This window comes from Callospermophilus lateralis, chromosome 8 (genome assembly GCF_048772815.1).
Source record: "Callospermophilus lateralis isolate mCalLat2 chromosome 8, mCalLat2.hap1, whole genome shotgun sequence".
NCBI lineage: Eukaryota > Metazoa > Chordata > Mammalia > Rodentia > Sciuridae > Callospermophilus > Callospermophilus lateralis.
In genome coordinates, this window is record NC_135312.1 from 5902043 (window position 1) to 5928240 (window position 26198).

The window sequence follows — 26198 nt, forward strand, 5'->3', positions numbered from 1 at the left end:
AACTCGGAGGAAGGTGCTGGCTTCGTTTTGCAGAAGCGGCTGGTTCTTGGACACCTGCACGGTCCAAGCTCTCCCTGCAGCCGGATGTCCTCGCTTTCTGCCTCTGTCCTGCTCAGGTGAGTCCCTGAAGTCAAAGGTCAAGGGTGGCGCTCCTCCGCATGCCCGTAACCGAAGCGCCTGGGCTCAGTTTGTCAGTCAGGGGACCACGACAAGGGAGCGGGCCTTTCGGCTCCCCGGTCCTCTCGCTCCCGGGGCACACGGAAGTCTGTGCGCGGCCAGGCCACCCGAGGTTCGCAGGAGGAGGAAGGTGCGCCCGTGCGCGGGCTCAGGCCGAGGCAGGAACCTTTCTTCTCCAGCCGCAGGATCTGGGCGCAGGCGGAACCTTTCTTCTCGCGTCGCCGTTGCCGGGCGGAAGTGTGCATAAACGGAACGGTCCTCCCGTGGCCGGGTTGTCGCTGCGGTCGCCGGCTGCTGACGTGGGCCGGCCGGTGTGGGGCCGCGGGTGCGGGTCACCATGGCGGTGGACATCACCCTGCTGTTCCGGGCGAGCGTCAAGACCGTGAAGACGCGGAACAAGGCGCTGGGAGTGGCGGTGGGCGGCGGGCCCGAGGGCAGCCGCGACGAGCTGTTCCGTCGGAGCCCCCGGCCCAAGGGCGACTTCTCCAGCCGCGCCCGCGAAGTGGTGAGCCGGCGGTTACGCCGACGGCGGGCGAGAGCGGGCGGACGGCGACCGGGACCCCGGGCCCGCTGCAGACCCGGTCGCGTGGGCGTGGTGCGAGGACGCGGTCCGGGGTCGGGGCGGTGGCCCGGAGGGCAGGCTTGTTTGAGGAAGGGGAGGCCGGTCTGGGAGCCCTGGGAACCCGCCAGGTTCCGGGGTTCCTCGGTGCGGCAGTGAGCCCGCCGTTCCCGGAGACCTGAGCCGCGACACGTCCCACAGCGCTGACTTTCCGTGCGGCCTCTTCGGTCGGCTTGTCTGCCTCCTCCCCGACCCACTCCAGCTGCCTTTGCCTCCCTCGGGGCAGGACCAAGCACCTCCTGAGACTAGTTTAGGATGGTGACACTGTTACCCAGTCCTCTAAACTGCTGTCTGTCCGCTGGACCCAGCAGGCTTTCGTTCTTCCTGATGGCAGGACCTCCTCCTTCAGGGCAGGGACGTGTTGGCTTCATCTCAGACACATGACTCATGGCATTGCTTAGGAAACGTTCCTTGAATGAATGAATGGACAAACGGTTGTCTGTTTTCCCCACTAAACCAGAAACTCCGTCAGGGGAAAGATAATGTTTGCCTTATATAGTTTAGTATCTTTGGCACCAAGGTTGGTTCTAGTTTTTGTGGGGTCTAAAGCTTATACAGTTCTGCCTTCCCTCTTTAATAAATAAAAATACAGAATCACACAAAAGGTCCATAATTTTGCAAGGTACAAGTGAGGGATCTCTGAAGTTTAAGGTTCATTAATTCCACAGTATAATTCCACATTCACCTCTGCTTGACACATAGTCCAATGCTTGGCACTTTGGGGCACTCATTTTTTAAAATATATGTTAGCACAAATTAATGGCATTTTTGAAAGGATGTTCAATGATCACATGGGGGATTGGACCAGGTAAGTAAATACTGTCCATCAATAAAAATCTGTTCCACATCTACTTCTGAACTAGACTAGTACCATCTTAGAGTAGTATGATATGAAATGATCAGTGGAGGACACAGCCATATAAACAAAACAGGTGCAACAAGCCTTATAGGTGTTGTGGAGGGCACAAAGAAGAAAGTGTCAGTTCTGTCTGAGAACCTGGGAAGTTTTTATAGGGGCAGTGATATCTGAAACAAAATCTAGGAGAGGAATTGTTGGTTCCAGTGCAGATAAAGTGGGGAAGGGCATCTTGGGCTAAGAGAGTAGTATGCACAAAGGTGTGAGGTAGGCTGACCTAAGTTAGTTTGATAAACATTTGAATGTGAGTCGAATTTGGCACATTTAGATAAATTGGAGTGGAGTAGCAGGCGTTTGGTGGGGGGGAGACATCTTGATGGATCTTAGAGATCACTCTGTGGAGTTTGTGCACTGTCCTAAGGTCAGTGAGAGTTGTATGGTCCATGCAAGCACAGGAGAAGGCCCAATGGACCAGATTTTTGTCTTAACCCAGCAACTATTAGCTGTAGGATATTATTAAGCAACTTTTATAATCCTAGTTTGTTTATCTATAAGATGGTCCCTTCCTATTTTTTCTTCCGCTTTAAATAAAAGACTTACAAAACTGCATTGATTATGTGCATGTGAGAGAGAGAGAGAGAGAGAGAGAGAAAAAAGAGAGATAACAATAGACATCTCAAAGGGGAACTTCCCAGGTTGAAATGAGGGGAAAGGAAAGTAGAGCATTTTGACTCTTAGTTTGGCCCAGGCTGTTCCTGAGTTCCTTTAATGGAACTGTGGTATGAAGGTCACAGTTTTGGCTTTTGGAAGGTCCTTTCTGAAAAAAACTGGTTTATTAATACTGCACTATTTTCGGGTCCTGATCAGGTATAGAATTGGGAACTACAGAGGTGAGAAGTGCAGTTGGCTTGGTGAGCCCTGTGGAGAGCCCTGTGACCGTTTGGACCTTTCCCTGAATGTTGAGAGTGTGCTTGAGATTATTTTGAGTTAATAGGCCTCAGGGATAGTGACATGGTACTGAGTGCTGGAGTTCCCTGTCCCTGGAGGAAATTATACAGAAGGGTGGCTGCTTGTCAGAAATATTTGAGAATTTTGTACCTGTTCACAGGGTTAGACTGCGTGTCCCTGAAAGTTTCAGTTCTTTTATTTAATGAAATGAGAGAATGTCAAGGCTTGAGATTCTGTAAGTAGGGACATGGGCTGAATTAAATGCAGCCACATCCCTTTTTTGACATGGGAAAAACTTGCATTCTTTCAGGAATTTCGATTGGATATTGTAGCTGTTTTGTGCATTACTCTTCTTGCAGCTCTTCCCTGTTTTCCTTGTGAAACTTACAATAGAGTGTCAGTGATGGAGTCCTGTGCTTTCACCACAGTCTGGTGTGTCAAGGTGTGGTTGGCATTTTGTTTGGACTGCATTACCTACACATAAAAGTCTGGTTGGGGGCTGGGGATATAGCTTAGTTGGTAGAGTGCTTGCCTTATACACACAAGGCCCTGGGTTCAATCCCTAGCACCACACACACACACACACACACACACACACACATACACACACAAAGTCTGGTTGGTACTAGGAGGACATACTCTATTTTGGATTTAGCTTCATTGTCAGACATAAGGAAATGTAGCAAGTTATAATAATGTACTTTGCTAACTGCCTTCCTTGAAGCATTGCTGTTATTTCTAGGATACATTTTACCTACTTCAATTTCAGTTCTTCTATTCCTCATTTTGGACAAAACATGCCTGGTGTCAGATTTCTATCTCACTGAATCCTTGTAGAAAGTATATTAAGTTTAACATATGTGTTGAAATTAGATCTTTTTACCCTCCCTCAGGCTGGTTTCTTCTCCATCATTCCTTTAAATATTTAACTTTTATGTTCAGTTTTGCTAAATTTGCTAATATAAATTTAATTTATGTTTTGCATAATTTATATCAGTAATTGGGACTGAAATGCATGCCAGCCCATTAAATTACAAACCAACAGTCATAGCATTTCAGATTTGCGGGGAGGAACTTATATTATTTGAACAACTCTGTGTAATGATGAATATACCAGTTTGCACTGAGAGTTGTTAACTCACTCGGAGCATGGGACTGATGAAGACCATGGGATTACAAATAGAATTGGGGCTTGGATTCAAATCTGGATTCTGCTACTTAGATATGGGTGAATTTGGGCTGTATTATCTGAGTCTCACTTCTATAAAAAGGGCTTGATTTTACTGTACTTAAACCACAAGCTCATTATTGGGATCTCATGAGATTATGAATATAAGGAAGGATACTGATTCTTCTTGTTCTCAACACTAACTCCCTCCTCTCATGTAGGACGTGTAGACATATTTTCTTCGGTGGCTCCAAGCTGTAGTCTGCAAAACCACTTAGCTATCTTGTACTTTCATTGCTTGCTTGTGAAGGAAAGCCAAGAAAGTGCCTGAAGGAGTGAGTGAATCCTGTGTAGGTGCAGACAGCACCTGTGGTGGAGCAGAAGTACTGGGTGTACTCAGAAAGGTGTTTTTGTGCCATGGTGAAACTCTGTCAGCCTTGGCACGTGTGTGGTGAGAGTGCCACTGTTCCTCTCTCTCCTCCCTGGTGGCCACATAAGCCAGAGCTCATTTCCCAGTGGAAAACTTTGTGTCCCAGGAGCCATTACCAACTGTTGGACTTGATATTCAATTGCAATCTGCCTGGCATCTTACTTGACATATGGTTAAAACTTAATTGTATGACTAAAGCAGAACCATGGACTAACAAAACCAAACCTTCAAAACCATGGACTAACAAAACAAAACCCCTTAAGGGCTGGGGAGGTAGAGTGGTAGAGTGCTCCCACAGCATGCATGAGGCCCGAGGTTCAATTTCTAATATAGCACACCCCCCAAAAAAAAATTAAAAAAAGAAGAACCTCGAGTTTATCCTGTCCAGGCTTATCCTTTTATAGATGTGAAGGCTAACACTCAGGTAAGGAAGTAAAATGACTGGCCCAAAGTTACACAGCTGAGGTCCTGGAGCACAGCCAGAAGTTGAAGCCAGGTCCTTTAACCCAGGTTGATGTTATTTCACCCTCCTCCCTTAAATATCCACTATAATTTATAAATAAAAAATTCCGTTGCTTTTGAGTGGCAATTTCTTCTTGGACTAATCGGAAATGGGACTTGGAGCAGAGACAGAATTTGTGTACCTCTTACAACCTGTATGAACATGATAAGTTACTTAACTTCAATTTCTTCACTTCTAAAATAGAGTAGTAGCAACCTTAGAAGGTGGTTAGGCAGATGGAATGAGAAAAGGTATTCTATGTGGGTCTGAATTCTTTGAGTTGCAAGTGATAGTTTCTTAATATAAATGAACATAACCGGGAAATCCACACTCTGAGCTGATTTCTCTAGCTCTTGTGTATAAACTCCAGGAATAGACTCTTAATTGGTTCTGTTATGATTCTGAATCCTCTCTTGTAGACCTCTGGCCAGAGGGGTAAGTTCTTTAATTGATCAGATCATCATATGTCCACCTCAATCTGTGGCCAATAGGTGGCTTGAGTACAGTGATTCCAGCCTCACTAGAACTGTGGAAAAGGAGTGCTATTTCTGGGAGTAGAGAGTACAAGACAGCAGGCAGACCAACCAGCAACCGACTCCCTTCCTGTCCTGCCACAGTGCCCGACATGCTTTTACCTCACCTGCTGGTTGTCTTCAACTCCACGGGGAATGAGAACTTAGAGCTGTGGGTTTATAATGACAGGCTTTGGGAGTAGGGAAGAGCCTGAGATGCTGAAGAGTGGCAGCTTTTCTCTTACTGATCTATAAAGGTTTCAGAGGCTAGGGAAAGCTGCCACCCAGGTAACCAGGACCCCTGTAAACAGTCCACCTGCATTTCCAGAGGCAGCAGGGGCTCTGAACAGGAAGTCAGCCGTGAATTGGGCTGCTGCATAATATTTTTGGGCTTCAGTCACCATGTTAATAACTAGATAACTGTAGAGATTTCTGGTGAAACAAAGATGTTTTGTAAATAAGATCATAGTGATTCTGAGTTGTTGAGCAGGCTGTGTTCAAATCATGCATACAGATGAGATTTTGTTCTTTGTTTATTATGCCTTGCTTTTGTGAAAACTAAATTTCATTTATTTACTTATTTATTCTTAGGAATTGATCTCTAGTTCCTGGCTGAAATCCAGAGTTCTTAAGGTGGTTCAGAGTCAACATGATTTAGTCCACTCCTTCTCTGACCTCGTTTCCTCTCACCTTCCTCTTGCATTTCTACTTTGATTATCATGGCTTCTTGGTTGCTTTCACCTGCACAAGGCACATTCCAACCTCAGGGTCTTTGCAGTGTTGCTTCTACCTGGAACTCTTCTCCCGGATTCCACGTGGTTTGATCTCTGTTAACTTCAAGTTTCTTCAATCAGGGCCTTCTTTGACTTCCCTGATACCCCTTTTCTTTCCCTTACAATGTTTTATTTCATTGTAAACCTAACATATGGCTATTTATTTATTGTTTATCTACTAGAACATATGCTTCCTGAAAATGAAGGCTATATGTGGTCTGCACTGAATCTGTGGCTTCTAGAACAGTGCAGGGTGTAGGCACTCAATACATTATTTCTTGAGTTAAGTGCTAATCTACTGTGTCTCTTAGCTTTCTCTTTGAGGACTAGATGATCTCTATCCAAGGCTCCCTTCCAGTTGTAAAAATGTACACTCCTACCATGAGCCTGAATGCTACACAATATACATTTTCACTTAGCCCAGAATCTGTGGAGTAGATATATAAATATATATATATTTATCTATAAATATACATAAATAGTAGCTTTAATTTTGTTGCTAAGGTTTAGTTCTTCCCTCAAAGAGTTTACAGTCTGTTGGAGAGAAACAGACCTAGGGAGTGCAGTGAATTAGATGTGACTGACAGATGTAACTCTCCTAGCATTAACTTTCCAGGTCCTCCTAATTTCCTTCTCAGGGCAGTGTTGACTTAATTGGGGGCCCAAAGGGTGAGTTGGAACTGCCTGGATTATTACCTAGGGTAGCTGTAAATGTACATTGTTCAAGGACTGAATGTAATCATAGTAAAATTGGGGTTTCGGGTAGGGAACATGATTCAAAGAAGCAGCCCCTGGCAACAGACAGAAAAGATAAGTGAAAAACAGGAAAGGCAAGAGATAGGCCAGATTACAGGAAGAGATTGGGAAGCAATTTAGGTAGGTCCAGTGGGCAGTTTGCAAACCGAGCATGAGTGTGTTGAATCACAGATTTTAAAAAAATATGTGGCAGAAACCTGTTTGCAAAGAAGAGAAGTAGCTTTGGTTGAAGCTGGGGTAGAGGGCTTGGGAGAAGGTATTCATGAGCCATCCTCTTCTCCTTCTTCCTGTCTTTTTGAGAAACTAACCACAGGACTCAGAAGCAGAGTATAAAAACTTCCACATTGGTGCTTCCAAGGCCTTTTTAGCTTCATGATGCTTGTTTTTATGGATTGTAATAGCTGAGTGTATACCATAACCATGCTCAGAGACTTCATGATATAATAGTGAGCCCTTTGTATAGTTTGCACTTCTGAATTTTACCCAGGACTTGTGAGAATTGCAACTTTTGAAATTATATTTATTTAGTAATTGATTCATTCCATTATCCAGTAAGCATTGAACATGGGATGTATATCAGGCACTGTGAGGGCACAAAGAACAATGAGACATATGTCCCAGCCTTTTGAAAGTGCATATAAAGGATAACTAACTCTTTGGGAAGAATTCGTGGAACCCTTGGAGTGAGCAAGAATCCAACTGAGCCATGAAGGCTGTGAACCCTGCCACCAGACCTAGGAAGGATCAGTCACATTCCTGGAGAGGGAAGAGTGAGCAAGGACAGTGAAGCACACAGCGGGCTGACTGGGGGAGCAGAGGCAAGACTGGTGTGATGAGAGTCATCTATTAGAGAAGGCCAGGGTGAGGGTTCAGGCGCTGGCTGGGAGATGAGGTGGTTCTGGATTAGGTTAGAGGAAAGGTGCAAACTTTGGGTCTGCAGACCAAATCCAGCCCACTGCCTGTTCCTGTAAATAAAGTTTTATTATAATGTGGTTGTGTTCATTCATTTACATACAGACCATGGATGCTTTTATACTGCAGCAGCAGTGTGGTGGCCTGCAAAGGCCTGCAAAGCCTGAAGTGGGGACTGCAGGACCCTTTAGAGAAAAAGTTTGCTGGCTCTTGGGTTAGAGCATTTTCAGCAGCATAAGGAGTTTGGGTGTTAGGCTCTGAGTTTTACAAGTGAGGCATTAAAGGATTATTCATGTTTAAAAGTAATCAGTAGCAATATTGATGATCACTTTGGAGTGTGACATAGAAAGCTAATTAGGAGGCTGTTGCATTAAGTCAGGTGAAAGCTGAGGAGCCAGTGATAGTAGGAATAGACAGGAAAGGGAGATGAAGTCAGTGCAGGTCAAGTTTCCCTTCTCTCTAGGGCTTGGGACCAGAAGTATTTAGGATTTTAGAGTTCTTGGACTTGGGAATAATTGAATATACATAATAAGATATCTTGGGGATGAAACCTAACTCTAAAAGCAAAATATGCTTTATGCACATAGTCAGAAGTCGATTTTTTAGGATGTTTTTAGTACACCTGCATTTTGACTACATCTCATAATATGAAGTCATGTGGAATTTTCTACCTGTGGTGTTATACCTGTACTCAAAAGTTTCAAATATTGGATTTTTAAAATTAGGAATGGTTAACCTGTATTTAGTATCTAGTAGTTAGACTCAGCAAACTTAGTGGATAATTAATGGAGTTAGAGTAAGAGGTAGAAAGACTGGAAAATTAAATCGTATTAAATTCTAATTGCATTTTTTTTTTCAAAATTATAGTTGGATGCCAGTTGCTCACTTTCTCAATTCTAAACAGGAAAGAATAGGTCTAAGAGCCCAGAGGACTTAGAAGCAGGTGGTAGATGACTGCTCAGTGGCAGTGCTTCCTGGCAAATGTGGTTTGGAGAGCATAACTGGCACCCAGTGGGGTTCTCCAGCATTGCTGTATTTAATACAAAATTGATAACTGGTATGTATGCCTATTATGAGAGATTGAGACCTGCCTCACAGTCCAGCAACACATTAGACCTGGTTTGTCGTGGCAGGAAGTACTAGACAAATCTAACTCCTCTGAACATGGATGGGGATTGAGACTCCTGAGGGCTATGTGGATGCCAGGTTCTTCCAGTTCTTTTCAGTTGTGCTGGCTTTAAAAGGAAACTCGTCTTGGTGGTGGCAGTTGCATTACGTTGGGGAAGCATGGTTCTTGGAGATTGTTGGCTGAATTCCTCCTTCATTCCAAATAGAGTCTATGGTGGGTCAAGGAATTCTCCCTTTCCTCACTTCTAGTTGGCAGGTATCAGCAGTTCAGCGTATCAGCTCTTAGGGTAGGGCTCCTGAAATAGGTTCCCTCAGTGTGACATTTTTAGTGAAATTCTCCCCATTCAAGGTCTGGTTTCATATTGGAATCAGATTTGTGTACATGTTCAGATAGAACCATCCATAAGGGCAGCTATCAATCAAGCTTACATCAGCTTGTAAGTCAGAAAGCAGTTGACCCTCCATATCTGCCATCTGCATCTGTGAATTCAACCAACTGAGGACTGAAAAGATTTTAAAGAATCGCATCTGTACAGAACACGTACAGACTTTTTTCCTTGTCATTATTCCCTGAACAATATAACAACTATTTACATAGCATTTATATTGTATTAGGAATAAAATATTTAGATTTACAATAGAGGACAATGTGCTTAGGTTGTATGCAGCTACTGTGCCACTTTATATAAGGAATTTGAGAATCTGTTGATTTTGGTATCCACAGGAGTTCAGGAACTGATCCCCTGCAGTATGGAAGAGGGATGACTGTACCAGTTTGTTCATTTATTTTGAACACTACAACCAATACTTAGAAGGTTACAAATTTTGGAAAATCAAATCATTTTTGAGCTTCAGCAATAAGTTGGAAACTCTATTATACCTGATCTCATTTTTTCCCATTTTGGGGGAATAGAAATATAATATTAAATGATTATATAATATTGATTGATTATATTATATCAATAATATGATTCTAGAATTCATGTAAATTAGATGTTTAAAGTTCTTCTGTGGAAATCCACATCTGCTCCCTCTGGTGGGTAAAGTATCAGTGAAGTCTGCAGATGTTCATTACAGCTTAAGGTATAAAAACTGTTTATGTTCAAAACATTAGGTTTAAAATTGACTTTTAAAAAGAGGTCTGGCTTGGGCTGGGGCTGGGGCTCAGTGGTAGAGTGCTCTCCTGGCATGTGTGAGGCACTGGATTCGGTCTTCAGCACCACAAAAAAAATAAAGGTATTGTGTCCACCTACAACTAAAAAAAAAAAAAAAAAAAAAAAAAAAAAAAAAAGGAAAAGAAAAAAGAGGCCCGACTTTCCAGTTCTGGCTTTCCAGTTCTCAAGTCTGGGAATACTATAATTTGCCACCTCCTACAGATCACAACTAACATATTTGTTGAAATGTTCTTATGGAACTCATAAGCCACATTTAACCAAGAGAGTCTTTTGACTTCACAATGTTAAATACATTTCTACCCAATGTGTAGCCAAAGATAAGAAAGCTAGTAAAATGAACATTCACCTTTTCTTGGATATCTTCTCCAGCAACAAATCCTGTAGTCCAAGTAGCAGAGATAGGTGACAGCATATCTTAACTCAGAGCAGTTGAGAAAGGAATTAAAGAATGTATATTTTGAATTTAAAGTACTTTTTGCAGCTTGGTACTTTTAATGATGTGATCTTGAAGAACTGCCAGGCCTTTTTGAGCCTCACTGTTCTTGTTTAGTTGGAGGATTTGGCTGGATGGTCCTTAAGACCAGTAGGATCTCTCTGTGATTCAGTACTGTTCTCTCTGCAATTCCTAGAATATCTTTTTAGATGCTTTTTGTAATAATAATGCCCTTTGCCTTGTGATATTCTCCCTGAGGCCCTGTGTACTTAGAATTTTTCATCTAGATAAGAAATTTTTTTTTGTTAAAGGTGGCATTTTGTATGATTTTACAAATGTACTTAATACTGTACTTAATACTTAAATATATTTCTTACAATGGGCTGTTGTCTGCAGGATACATTTTCAAAGTTGACTCTCTTTAAATCTGGTTATAAAAGTAGTTAAATGCTCATTAAACAGAATAAGGAAGGACATAAAGTTCATATTTGGTGCTATAAGCCAGAAATATCCATTGTTACAATTTTAGTGTATAAGTCTCCAAACATTTTATCTATTAAACAAAAACAGGATTTTTGCAATCCTTCTCTTCTTACTCCATCTTCTTTTTTTCTTGCTCATTTAACACTATATTATTGTGGACATTTTTTGGTGTCATTCCATATTACTCTGTATCATCAATTTGTTTGGCTGCCTGGCCATTAAAAATAATATCACATAATTGATTTACCTGAATGCCTGTTGAGAGACATTTAGATTGCTTCCAGTTTGTTGCTGTTTTAAACAAAACTTTATTTTTACCAAATTTGTTTCAAATTTTTCATAATCTCTTAAAAAGGCAAAACATATAAATTCAGTTTGTGTTTATTCTTCAATAGAATAAATAGAAAGTTGAGGAAAATTACCACTTAGTTATTTGAAAGTATTCAGTGTGTTACAACTTACTGGATGAGCATAGGAAAGTGGGTGACTGGGGTCAGATTAGTGAGGGACACTTCTCGGGGGAACAGACTAGAGAGCAAGTGCAGTTGGGGGGAGGCCAGTGTAAGTCCACTTTTTCAAGCCAGAGGATGCGAAGTAAGTCCAGGGAGGCCTGATTACAGAAGGCCTTGAGAGCCTTCAGACAAAACAAGTGTACATACTTCAGTGGTGATCCTGTATCTGTTTAATGACCACTTAAAATGCAATGGAAACATTTAGAGTAGTAACACAAAGGATTTCTGGTAATAACTTTAAAAGAAATGCTGATGACCCAGTTGAACTGCGAAACTTTACAAACAGATGCAGAGGACGACTAAGTAGAAACCTATTGTATACCTGGAATGGAAGGAAAAGTGTAGCAAAGGAATCAGCTGTTCCTAAATTAATTTGTAACTTTAATACAGCTTGGATCAGAATTCCAACAGAACTTTTTTGAGTGAATCTGAAAGTAGTTCTGAAATTCATCTAGAAAAAAAGAAATGAGAATATCTAATTGATTTTTTTAAAAAAGAGTGGAGGAGGAGTGGGGACACTAGTCTTATCAGATATAAGAACATTTTAAAGCCAAAATATAGTAAAGATATGCACTTATGACTTATTCAGGGAGACCTATTAGGCCTGTGTGTGTGTGTGTGTGTGTGTGTGTGTGAATTTTGTTCATATTAAAGAAAGCATTGTAAATCAGTTTAAAAAAAAGGAATATTCAATGATGGTTTGGGGGTATTAGCACTTTTGGGGGGGGGACAAAGTTTGTTTTACATCCTTACCTCATAAGAGATACATATGAAAATAAATTTATAAATGGACTACAGACTACAGTTTGTAATTATAAAAGCAAGACTGAAGAAAGTGAAAAGGGAATGTTGTCTTACCTTGTAGAAGTGGAGGTCTCTGAGTAAAAGCAGCAGCAGTTTTCATGGTGGTGACTGTGGTGGCAGATAGCAGAGCTGTCACTTTACATAGAGATGCCTAGCATTTTCCCAGGTAGAGAGAAATTATTAGGTAAATATGGCTTACCAAAGAATATGTCATAACAAAAATAATTGTTTATATTATCATATTAGGCTAAAAAAGTAAATACCAACACTGGTTATAATTAAAACTATGTATACAAAACCAAAAACAAATAATAAAGAAAAAAAGAAGGCTCTAGGCATAGAAATACTGACTAGAAGGAAATATACCAAAATGTCAAACATGGCTACTTCAGGGTGATTGGTCTATCGGTGATCTTTTCTTCTTCTGTCATCCAGAATTTATTTAATGAACACATACTACTTCTGAAATGAAAACAAAACAGAACAAGTAAAGCTCCTAGCAGACAAGTTTTTACTTGTGGGTAGTAATTGGAGAAGAATTAATAGCTTTTGATTAGAAAAATGTCATGAGTAAGCAGTATCTAATTATATTTAAAATGTGCAGTGGAGGAGACCCTATTTAAAGGAAGTCTGTGGTAAAACCTTTTGTAAAGGGAGTAATTTTCCTGTAACTCAACTGGATTTCCAATTTAGACTTTCTTAACTTATACAGGAAAATCATCCACAAATGTTGGGTTAATGTCTTAGCTTTCTAGTTGTCATTCTAAAAATAATAAACGATAATAATAGCTACCACTTGTTGAATATGTACTCTACCTGGCCCTGTGCTAACAACTTTATAACTTATTTGACTGTCCTTACAAGTTAGGTTCCATTACTCCTGAAGAAACCGAGGTTCAGAAGGCCAAGTCACCTTCCCAGGTGATGTCCCTGGTGCTGTAAGATGGTAACAATGTTGAGAGCTTGCCTTGTCCCTTGATTGACTGCTATTGCTGCAGGCTCTTGGAAGTGAATGGATTTGCCTGGGCAAGCGCTGTCCCGGCCTGTGGAGCTGCATTCTGCTTGGCATTCTCTGGTGATTTGCTCTTTTGTATGTTATCACATCATTTGCTGTTTTTAATGGCACATTTGGTACATAATCACACACTGCTGGGAGCCATCAGCCAAGTAGGTATGACAATTTCCTTGCCAGCGTACTCCCATGCTGTCTAGTGGAAGGACTCCTGAAAGGTGACCTTGCTCAAAGACCAGGGCAGATCCGTGTTTAGGGTGTTCCCGGTTTAGGATAATAGGAGATTAGGGTGTTCCCGTTTAGAATAGGGCGTATCCTGCTGCCTGCGTTCCTCTTGAATTCTTAGGGTCAGACAGTATATTTTGGGAGACAGAAGTCCAGGAGGTGTGGATTTGGGCAGAGAACGTGGATTTCCCCAGAAGGTGTTTGTAGACGGCCGGTGTGAGTTCGGGAATAAAGAATTGCTGTTTGAATCTACAAGCTTTGTGGTGGCTCGTGATTTGTGCCCAGCCAGAGACTGCGGCAGCACACATTGAAAGTTCTTGGCTAGATTTGGGGAAAATATTACTACTATTGAATCAAACATTTTTTTTCCCCTCCAAACCAAAAATTTTATTTGTTTCTCTCTTCCTATTTTTCCTGTTTTTTTTTAGATCAATAATTTCCTAGCAATAATACATTTTGCATAGATTGTATTGAGGTATGCTTTTGGGGAAAAGGGGAAATGGTTTGTGGTCTAGTTAATAAAATTACTGAGAAGGAAGGAAACCCAATTTGTAGATTATAGTCATTTGAAAAAGTGTAATTCCCTTTTCTGCCTTTGGGATAGTCAGGCCCATGGAGAGTTCTGGTGTTGAGATGGCTTTTTAGAATTGTTCAGTCACAGCAAAGGGCCTGGCCTTTTTAATTACTGCACTGGTCAACCTTTCAATACCGGCTTGCCCCAGAGAAGGGCCCTAATGTGAGATGCAACTTCCTTCAGCACAGGACCTTGAGACACACAGGCTGTGATCTGTCGTCAGCAGTTAGGTCTAGCAGTCGGTGGAGAAGGCTCTATCCTGAAGGTGTGGTCCTACACTACCTCTTAGCATTGTTGTAAGGATTGAATGAGATACTATCTATGAAGCTGCCAGTGTTGTATTTGGTATATTCTTGATACTCAGGAAATGCAATCACTTTATTATCACCTGTGTGTTGAGTTGTCCACCTATGAATAAGGAAGGCACTTAGATTGGTTTTTCTTTATGATAGAAGGGTCAGTCTGATCATCAATATGCTTAGAGCCCAGAAGGGAGCATCCATTTTGTAAATGTCTATTGAGCATTTGCTTGTTTTGGTTCCTAAAGGGCAGAGCAAAGGTAAAAGACACAGAACCTCTGCTTTCATGGATTTATAGTCTAATGGGAAACTTATAGCAAGCAAAAATACAGAAGCATACTTAGAGAGTGATAATTTCACACTCATATTAACTGGTATGTCTAAGATATCCCCATAAGTAATTATAGAAATCTTCAAAAGAGGAACTTTGGAAATTCAGATGGGGAGATCACTTCTGGATGAGGTGAAGAGGAGACTGGGAGGAAAGGTGGCGTTTGAGTGGTCTCTGAAAACCCATACGTTTTCCACGTGTGGGAATGAAGGGGAGAGGTAAGCCAGGCACACAGGGCAGAGACGCTGAAGGTGGGAAAGCGTGGGGTGCTCAGATGAACGAGGAGCTAGCTTAGTGGGAGGACCACAAGAGGAGGCATGGCACATGTCATGTTGTGTTCTTTGACCCTTCTGGGTCCACTCTGTCCTCTGGGCTCTGCTCTTGTCTCAGGAGGCAGGTCTTCATGGATTGTATGGTGGGCTTTCATTGCCTTTGGCTTCCCCTGGGGTTCACCAGTGGCAGACTCCAGCAAGAGATCAGAAGATGGGGAGAGAGTTTTTGCATCCATAGCCCATAGTTAAGTGTCCAGGATTTTTTCTTCTTGTATGTCAGTCATCTGTGGGTTGGGATGAGATAGCCAGTAGCTGGTTCCACCCAGCAGTGGGCAGGGCCACATTGCATCCCTCCTTGGGTGACCCTGAAGACAGCGAGAAAGGGAAGTCCTCCCCATGACCATAACTTTGGACAATTTATCTCTGTCTTTTTATCTAAAGTGGTTTCTGTATGAGGTGTATTTCTCTCCCTTGTTTTCTAGCTCAGCATTGCAGTTGGAAAAGTCAAGTATTTTAAGCTCCAACATACTTTTCCTCAGTGATGTGGCAGTTCATATTTTTCTTCCAGATATGACTGTGACCATATCTGGAAGGTTAGAGGTGGTAAGTGGCTCTGTGGCATGTTGACTGTAAATCTGAACTGAAATGGAATCTGTAACCCATTATCAGATTCTGAATCAAGCTGCTATGTCCTTCTCCAGTTTTTGTTTTAGTGGAAATGTGTGTTTTTATTCTGTCCAAGAGACAGTGTACATAACTAATATTAAAAGGGAATTACATAATGAATACTTGATATGAAGGAGACTAGTTAAGTACTTCAACTCCAAGGGATCTCATTAAAGTAATAAGGAAATTATATTTAATTTTAAATGGTAGAAAGATTTTTTAAATGTTATTGCCATTAAGCCTTTATTACCCACGCTCAACCTTATTTTGCAAGTGAATTTCCAAAGGAGAATTCATTTTTATAACAGGTAGAAAAGAAATATCCTTGCAAAATGCATAGTTTGATGTCTTCTTCTTAACTATGGAAAGAAGCATACTTTTCCAAAGAATAGAATGTGATGGTTGATTGGAAACCTTTGGAGTTACAGGCTTTTAGCTCTACCTCTTGTAATAAGAAAATATATATAAGAATGGGTCCCCAGATGAAGGCACAGAGGGATACTTTAGAGCCCTAATTGACTCCAGACATAAGCTGTGATTTGTAAGCAAGCAGTGACAAGGGGAAGTTAAATCAAAATTAAATTAAGGGAAGTAAGGGGAAAAAAGATATCAAGGAGAGGTGATGAATTTTCTGAAAGCTTCTAAATACTGCCTGTGGGTAAGTGATTGGAAATCTGTGACTATATCTCAGTTATGTCAAAAATGAAATCTGGAAACATTTCAGTACTTGCAAAGATCTTTCCTCATTTTTAGAAGTCTTTCTTAATATTTATTACTTGGTACAGCTCAATCAGCACAGTTATATTTGCTTCTATACTTTTCTATTGATCCAATTGGCAATAAAGTCATTATCTCCCTTGATGTACATGAAATGATACTTTGGCAGGATTGGTTTTTCTGTTTATATTTTGGCATTTTGATGTTGTAGTTTGTGTAAATAAAATTTCCGGGAATCAGGTCCTTCACACTTACTGCCGTTTTTGCAGTTGTTTCTGTCATTGTCCCTTTTCATGGCCAATCCTGCCACTAATGACCAGGCTGAGGGAACAGAAGATTTGTCTCACTCCTTTGCAGCATGAAGCACAGTTCAGCACATATATGGAAGTGAGTTAAGTGAGTAAGTGCCTGTGTCCTCTCGCATCCGTTAGTGGAATGAGCTGTGTGGACTCAGTCCCTGATGTCCTGAGCCTGGGCTGTCGCAGCAGTGCCAAGCCCTCCGTCTCTCCCCTGCCAAGCCACAACACAGAGAAGGCTGCTTTCATCACATTATTTTGGCTCAGAAGCCTTTAGTATTGCTCATTTCCCACATAGTGGATCCTCAGATATCTGCTTGGTGTCTAGAGGCTCCCCCCTCTTCCAGGGTTGAACCCCACACTTCTCCTGCCCATCCCCTTCAGCTCTGATGAAACTGCGATAGTCGCAATACCCTTGGCCTCCTTATCTCCTTGTCTTGCTGCTTCTGTTCTTCTTGCCTGGACTGCTGCCCTCTTCGCTTTCTCAAATTCTTACCTTGAAAGGCACATTTTGGCCTAAGGTAGTCTCCTTCTGAATTCTAACCATTGCTGCCTATATCACTTACTAAATAAGGAAATATGTATGGCCTGTGACACCCTTTGTATTGTTTTGTGTTACTTAATGGTTACCATGGCCTGGCTTGCTGCTGTTGGAGTAGTGCTATTGCTATTGCTTCCCACATGATATTGTTTACTTTAGGGCATGGGGGATGCAAAAGGAGAGCAGGATTCCATCCTGCTGTTGGTTTATAGTGCCTGCAGTGGCTTTTGTTTCTAGTGGTACTGCCTTTAGACAGGACAGGGTCTGTATCTTTTTCATCTTTGTATGACTTGAGCCTAGCACAGAGCCTGGCCCTTGACCCGCTTTCATTACACAGTATTGGAGTAAATGCTTGGGGAACTCCTCAGATCTTGGTTCAGATGTTTGACCTAAAACTGAAAGAATCGGCAGATATAATTTTTCATCTTTAAAAGCCATAAAAATCCAGTTTTCATTTAGCTTTTTTTCATCATTAACAGTTCTCCCTCAAGCACTTCTTCTCCTTTGCCTGCTTTCAGCTTCAAACTGAAATTTAAGTCAATTTCCTCTTATTCTCTTTCCTATGAAATTGGAGAACAACTGTTTAGTCACCTCCTTATAAATAAGCCTTCAACAAGTTAAATTGCCTCTAGGACTTGCTTTCTCCAGATTAAATTATCCCAAAGTCTTTTCTTTTTTCTCATAAAGACCTTTTAAAAAAGAAGCATTCATTATTTTTTAATTTATTTTTCTAGCTCTTTATAAAATTTTATTTCTTTCATAAATGTACTGCAGGATGTCCCTGTAAGGGCCTGATTGATGCTGTCTGGAATGGCAGTCTTCTTTCCACATCTTGAGCTGCATTCTGTTTGGATTTTGAAGTGTGCTGTTAGCTTTTTCCCCTCCCTTCATAGCCTATCCCATTTAACTTAGTACCCACTCCCACTCACCATTTTTCTAGCATTTCTTCAAATATGTAGCTTGATTTTTTTTTTTTTCCCCACAAGCATGAACTTGCTTTATTGGGAGTCTCATGGTTACAGGTTAGAGACCCCAGTGCAAATTGGCTGAAATGATCAAAGGACTCGTTGGCTTATCCCTGGCTGGATTGGGTGGACAACACAGTGTTACCACAGGCCTGGTTTTTTTGTTCTCCTGGTCTGCTTTCTACAGTGCTGCGTCTCTTTGAGCACCTCAAGGCCTTGCTTTGTGATAGCCAAAGAGCTGTGAGGCTGCAGACCCCACCTTCCAGTATTGCCCCAGCAGAGGGAGAGAGGAGTTTGCTCTTTCCTTGTAGTACGTGCCCATATCTTGGGGGTCTGTCATTTTCACTGACTCACATTGAGTCATATGCCTATCCTGAAATCTACCTCATCTCCAGAGGAAAAGGCTTTTTTGCCTACCTCAGTCTACTTTGGACCCAGTTTTGTAGCTGGAGCAGTGTGTCACTTCCCCCGAGTATGTGTGACAGGGAATTGAGACAGGATGATTTTCAAAGGAAATTAGGGGGGCTCCTTTCTCAGAAGGATGGGAACAATTTATATGGGTGGCCAACAAGAGATATGCATACATTCAAAGTTGTGCCCCTTCACTCTGCTCTAGACAGGTTATTAAAATCGCTATGAACTGAGAATATCTCTGAAAATAAGTTCCGTATTCTTTTACTTGTCATCACTCTGTTTTTTGAGCATCCACTATGTGCTGGGCACGTTAAGTGGCATACAAATGTGAGTGAGATACCACTGACTTTGAGAAACTCAGAGTCTAGTGAAAAGATAGACTTAAAGGCAAACAATTAATCATGTAGTAATAAGTGCTGTTATAAGAGTGTAAGGGGAGGGTGCATGGGAGAGGTGCATTCTCAATTGAGTCTTGAAAGGTAAAGAATGCCTCCTCCCGGATGGGAAAGGAATGACATCAGCCTGAAGGCCAGAGTGAACCCCAGAAAGCTTTCACTAGGGGACTAACACAATCAAGTGTGCTCATTCTGCTGGTCACTGGTGGATTCAGCAGGGTGAGAAGTAGATCAGCTGCAAGCAATATAGAAATGGATGGCAGGCAAGGTTTCAGAGCCGGGCCTGTAGACTGGGGAGACCTGGGAGCAAATGGAGGTTGAAACATTGTAGCAAGAGAGGGTGCTCAAGGAGAATTTCAAATGAAAAGAAAAGAAGGCCTTGGAGTGGTTCTTGGGGAAAAACAATGTTTGGAGGGATGACAGGATAAGAAGCCAGAAGGGTGGCTCCCACCAATTAACAGATTTGTTCTTTCTTTGATAAAGGCAGCACCATCTGGGATGGTTTGTGGCCTGGGCTAAGAGCATGGACTCTGGGCTCTACTCCCTGCTAGCAGGTGATCTGTGGGCAGATTACTTCACCTCATCTCCTCCTCCTAGCAGGGAGAAACTAGTACCTTACTTGGGAGGATTAAAATGAGTAAAGCACCTGCAAGCGCTTCACAGGCAAGTCCACACCTGCAGGTGCTGTGCTGTTTCTACTGGTTTCCCACACTCTCCTGCCCGCTGACCAGTTCATCTGAAATCCAAAATTAGCCTTTTTGGGACTTAAATAATTTGCTCTTCTGAAAACTAGTGGTCCCAGTGCGACAATGCAAGTGTCTGACTCAAAGATTTTTCAGATGATTTATTGAATTCTGTTTTTCTACTGGCTGACAGTTTTATTCCTGACTTACAGTTTTGTTTCGTCCACATTTTACCTACTTTAAAAATTGTTCCTAGTACTTCATAGCATACAGCTTCTCTTGCCTCTTCTTTCTCACTCTTCTTTTTAAAGTTTCTTCCCCAGAATCACTCCCAAAATTGTAGAACACTCAGGTAGTCATCCTGTCAGTTTGTTTAGTCAGTTTCTGGCATGGTACTTTTAATCAGGCCGGTTTCTTCATCCATCTGTAGAAATTGGCAATATTTTCAACCCCTCTCCATTATGGTCAGAAATATGAACTTGCTGTCGTTTCTTCTTCCTCTTCCATTTTCCCAAGTAAATGTCTTGAACCACTGATTAGATCTGTGTGCCCACAATAACATAAGCAAGCACAAAGCTGAAAACTGATTTAAAGGAGAGTACTGTGCAGAGTCTGTTACTCACTGTTTTCTAAAGTCTAGATTAAAATAGAACAATATTCAGGATGTGAGTATGTCGCTGAATCTCCAACACTCGTTGAACCAGACGTCGTGTGTGTTCATTTCTAAATAACTGGGTGGGTCACTTTTTTATTTATTATGAACACAAACACTGATGGTAACAACTGACATGTGAAAGGAAAGCAGGCGATAGTGATGAAAACCATTTAATGATTAGTGAGGAAACAAATATTGTTTAATGAAAATAAAAACCATGTCTAAAGGGCCTAATGCTGACTTTTGGAAATATAACCATGTTGTGGTCTTTTGTGTACCCTCTGTCCTGTACAGTAGATATTGTTTAAAATTGCTTGGGAACTGGAGCTTGCAATTGTGAGCCTGGAATGTCCTGCAGATAATTAAGTTGTGGTCAGGCTTTGGAAAAATAAAAAGTTCTCGAACTATGATTTTATAAACATGCTACAATAACATTTCTTTATATTTAACAGTTTCTTATAGAAAGTTGATACTCTCATGAGGCATTGATTAAAGGTAAAACATCAAGAAAGAAAAAATATTAAATTAAAACTTCACTTAGGATGTTGACAGTTGGCTTGTAATATTAAACAGATGTGTATGTTCCCGGGGATATTCTTCTTTCTGAACTGAATTGCTAAGTTGTATTTTTTTTAATGACAACTACAAATTTTTGATCAGTTAATAATTTTAAATACCCTTTCTACAATCTTCTGTATCTAACTTTGTCTGTAGTTTGAGCCTTCTCGATGATATAATGACTGGTGAAGCCTTTGCTGCCTCTTCTAAAGCCTTTCATTTTCTTTCTTCTCTTTTCCCCCCTCTTAAAGCTTAGCTGGGCTCTTCTGATTTCATGATGCATTCTTGGAGACCGATTCCTTGAAATAATTTTGGGATCATTGAGTGGAATTCTACCCGTGCAGATTTATGTCTGTAGTTTCCTTCCATGTAAGCTTTGCTTTGGCATTTGAGTGCACAAGTTGACCTACATTGTGGTATTGTGTTTGTGTGGTCACTTGTAAAGGCTTCATAATGTGTCTGTATAGCCAGCCACGCAGATCGCCTGTACCCCACACTGTGGGGCCAAAGAAATGTTAGTAAGGGGACCTGGAGGAAACCAGGCTGTGGAGCAAGAAGAGATTCAAGAAATTCTTTGCTTACAAGGTTTTTGCCATAGGTAGACCTTTGCATTCTCTTAGGCAAAAGTCTAGATCGACTGGAGGCATGGGTTAGGTGGGGCTAGGCTTTAGTAAACCAAGGAGGAGTTAGGTTGGATTTTGTAGCATGAGATGAAAAGTACTTTGTGTCTTCAGAAATTCCTCAAATCAATCTGTAATACTAGATAAGTTGTACATCGTTGTGTTGGGCTGATGAAATGGTTAATTTAGAGATCATTTAGCTGTATGTCTTTGACATGTAAATGTCTTATGTTTTCTGAACAATGTGTTTCTCTAGGCAGGAGGGTTTGATTAACCTGGACAAACAATTTTGTTGCTTTGGATAGATTTATTGACCTTGGAAGGATGTATTGTTTGCACAGTTCTCTTTTGGGAATCATTGTTTTTTCTCTGCAGGTCTATTTGGGAAGCTCTGCTTTGGGGCAGAGAGGTATTCGGGGTATATGAGAGGCATTTTCAGTAAACACTCAACTGAACAAATATAACAATGTATTTTGTGTTACAAAACTGTGTGTTTAACCTCAAGAATAATGGACTCATTTTTAATAGCACACTACTTAAATGTGACTATTTGTTCTTTAAATCTAATACCATGAATAGCTTCTTAACATCCACTTTAGAGCAAAAGTACTTAAAGTGCATTTTACATGAAAGGATTTGACTCTTATACTTTACAACTCTTCAGCTTTTGTTCTCTCCCTCTTTGTTTTAAATTACTCTTATCTTGTGTGTGTGCGCGGGTGTGTGTGTGTGTGTGTGTGTGTATGTGAAGAAGGAGAGCAAATTTTTGTGTCTGATGTCTTAGTTTTAGCAGATAAAATGAAATCACCACCATAATCTCTTGGAAATTTGAATTGCTAATTTGTGGCACCCTGTTAGAAAGAGTTGAGAACTTTGAGAGATGTTCAAAAATAGTATGTTGTTTCCCTATGAGGGGCCATCCATTTTTAATTTAAGAATCTGAAAGACAGTTAAATGTGTCTCTTATACTTGTATCCATTAGCTGTTTCTAGGTCTTATATCATTTCATTCCATTTCTCTTCTAATGTTTTGCTGAGAAGGAGTGTTGGGGGTATTTTAAATAGTTCTCTCTAACCAGAATTTGTAATTATTAACAGATTCAAGCAGAAAATGCTGTTTCACTTTACCATTATTACTACCCAGTAAATTGTATTGGTTTATAGATATTTTGGCTTGCTTCATAGGTCTTAATTTCAGTATTATGCTTGACCTAGCAATAAGCTGCTGTGATCAGCTACAGGGTAGTGTATTACCTGTATCCGTGTGGTAGAATGGTTTCTTCCACCTTCAAGTTAGAAGTGCATGGTTTTAGAATTTTTTTTTTTTTTAATTTTAATGTTCAGTAATTCTACCATAGGGAGAGGGAATGTAGGAAAGTTTCAATGTCTCTGATGATTAAACTGTTTGAACCATGGATTTTGAGTCTTTATAAAAATCTCATTTGAAATCTCACTTGATCGTCACTGTTTCTCTGGCTTGTGTTCAGATCCTTTTAGCAGCTCTACAGAGTGAATCCAGTTTAGCTGGGGAGAAGGGAATGCATTGCTCCTTCCTTCCTTCCAGGTTTGGGAATGGAAGGCATGTATTGGTCCCTAGTGGTCTGAAATGGGAAATACATCCTTGAAATTGTATTGGAACCTTCCCTAAAGCTTCTTATTTGGTTCAAAACAAAAATGTTAATAATTTGAGGTAGGTTGATTGTCTTTCTTAAAGTGTTCTTTGAGTTTCAGTTGAAATTACTTATTTTCTTATTCTTACACTGAAAAGTAAATGAACTACCTATTAAAACATGGGTACTAGATTAGTTCCTGTGTGCATTTCTAGCCACTTAGAAAATGGAGGGAGATTCTGGAAATACTTGTATGCTAAGTAGATTGAGAAAACTCCATCAGGATTTTTCCTTGTCATCTTTTTGTCAGCTTTATCATGCTTAATTTTCATGAAAATAATGTGTTTGTTACTGTGGTCACACCATGATTTAGCATTGGCTTGTGTATGATATTTTATTGTCCCTGTCCTGGAAAATTATAGCAGCTTTTATGAGGAGTGGTTTGTGGGTTCACACAACCCACTTGGAGTGCCATTTACTATAATTCTCTTCTAAAAGGACCATAAAACATCATGTAAATTGTTTAAAAAGGGAAAGGCCTTTTCTGAGAAGGGCTAAAAAGAAGTCTCTCCAGGCTTTCTTTTGTTTCTTATAGCCAGTGTCATGACTTTAGGCTCATAGTTTATTTAGAGCATTACTGTTGTAAAATAAAGCACACATATATGTAAGTAGAGATGGTTGTGAGCTCTACTTACAGTAAGTAGAGAGGCCAAAAATGAGTGTTGGTGAAAACTAATCATCAAGTTCATTATATTATAATTTCTAAGACTTAGGAAATTGAATCAAGGAAGAAAAAGGAAGAAAGAATTAATAGCACATATATCCTTTTTTTAAAAAAAATTCTTGATATTCTCTCTAAGGTTAGTCTACTTTAAGACTTAATTTTTGGTAACCAGTCTTGTGAAATCACATTTAAGTTCACAAATAGCTTTATCTGAAGATACTCTCCTCTCTCGGCAGTTTTACCTGTCAGCTGGCTTGCCACACTGTTTATGTGCCCTGTGGAGAAAGCATAAAACAGGACAGCACCAGCACCAGAGACCTGTCATGGCTTTCTGTACAAATGCTGTGTTCTGATATTATCTTGGTTTGAGCATGAGCCCTCTGGAGAGCAAGGACGGAAATTGTTAGTGATTTTCTACAGCATTTATATGGTACACTGTGCTTCTAGTCATTTAATACAGGTATGTCTTATGTTGGAAAAATGTTCTAAGAAAATCCATATAAATGTGAAATATAAAATTGGGGCAGTTGTTCATTTTGCATAGATACATTTGTAATAAATTTAATTTTAAAAGCCACTTTCCTAGTCTGTATGAGATCATTATATTTGCAACCACATTTTATAGGAACACTACAAATGAAATGATGATGGCTGATGGTGTAAATAGTGGTAAAACTTTACTTTTGCAAAATGTTGTACTCAAGTTAAAAATTTTAAAACACAAGATAATCTCTGTGTTTAGAAACATAAGTTTTGTGATAAGAAGAGCTTATAAGTAGATCACATTTATGCATCTGTTAAAGACTACCAGTTGCCAAATTTTCTTGAACATGGCTGTTAAATTAGAAATCTAGTAAATCTGCATTAAATTTATCTAGCTTTCTGAAGACATATTCTTTTCAGAGGCTGTTAGCTTTTTCTGTTTTAAGTATAAATATTTCTGTATGCATGTGACTTCATGAAGAATATAAACTTAGGTTTTATAACATGACTATAAATTCCTCTTTTCATTACGTGTGAAAACATAATACATACAAAATCAACTTCCTAAAATATGGAAACGTTTGGGGATTATTCCTTATTCTACATTCTTCCACACTCTCTCTGTGATATTAGGATATTTCTATCCAATCAGTGACACAAAATAGTTAACTGAAGTGAATTTTGGGAATAGGAAATGAAGCCATAAAGGGAGAGGAGGGGGTTGGTGAGCAGCACTGAACGCCTTGCCTTGCTGTTGGCAGGAGGTGAAGAGCAGAAGTAGCCTCGCTTGGCTGCCCCGTAGCCAGGCTTGTCCAGCACTCCCCCGGCTGACCAGTGTTAGCTGAGAACCCACTTTCAGTGGCTAAGCGTACTAAGTGAAGAAGATGTCTTATGGCATTTTAACTAATGTTGTTGAGTATGCTACAGACTTTCATAATTAAAAATTTTGTGTAGAGCGCTGTGGAATGGATTGTTTCAATGTGGATGTTTGGAAATAGGATAGGCACTCCATGAAGGGAGCAGGCCCTGAGGTCTCCAAGTTAGATATATTTTTCACGATGAATTTCTTATACACAGCTATGTCATGACATCATTATTATTGTGACAGACAATGCTATGTTTAGGCTCTTTTTGAGAACTTTTTTGTTTTAGCACCAACAAAATACTTCCTAGTCATTTATAGGTATTAAATAAAAATGCATAGGATTTCAGTCAAAAATGTTATGCTTTATAAATTATTCAATTGTAAGATAACTAAATTTATTTTGCAAAACTTATATCCAGAATGTTGATGTTTCCTTGTTTCTGTTTTTTACTTGAGTCAGTTATTTTTCTTGGACTTGGAGGGTACTGAATCATTTATTATCAAATAGCCAACATTTTTATGTGAAAATCATCAGAATGGCCAATTCCTGCTGGAAAGAGGCACAGTTTTTCAATTTTTCCCCCCAAAACTGCAACTTCAGAAAATATGTAAGAGATGTAGCAATTAACCTACATGCACATTTATAATACTAGAAAATGGGCAGCTAGTTACATTCAAAGACAGGATCTGATAGACCCAAATTGCTTAAAACATCACAGTTATTGAAGATATACCCCAGGGAATTTGAGAAACCATTTAACAGATGAAAGTACATTTTGAAAAGTCTGACCTTACAGGCAATCATAAAATGAATCAAAACAGTGCTTTTTTCCCCCTGAAATGTACAGAGCCCATCTGTGTCTAATCCAGTAATTATAGACTGTGTTCAATTACCTTTTCAAACTTGGAGCAGACTGGAGACTAGGCAGTGAACAAACATAGGGTTTTGTCTAGACCTCAATTGACCACAGTCTAAAACTTGAATTTATATCTAATTTTATTTTTTGTTTGGTTTGATAGTTCTTAAAGGATTCATTTTGCTACTTGGTGTTTTACCTTCTTGGTTGTAAGATACTACCTTTTTGTATCACATATGTTTTTGTATT

At 40.2% G+C, this 26198-nt stretch overlaps 1 protein-coding gene across 4 annotated transcripts in view; it reads left to right on the top strand.

Annotated features, from left to right (window-relative positions):
* The first annotated feature begins 434 nt into the window (after positions 1-434).
* Stx18 (syntaxin 18) overlaps positions 435-26198 on the top strand; it is a 169741-nt gene continuing 143977 nt past the window's right edge. For all 4 annotated transcript variants that reach the window (XM_076863896.1, XM_076863894.1, XM_076863895.1 and 1 more), the window contains exon 1: positions 435-682. In XM_076863896.1, coding sequence (XP_076720011.1) covers positions 515-682 — 168 coding nt within the window. In that variant the 5' untranslated portion in view covers positions 435-514. The remainder of the gene's footprint in view (positions 683-26198) is intronic.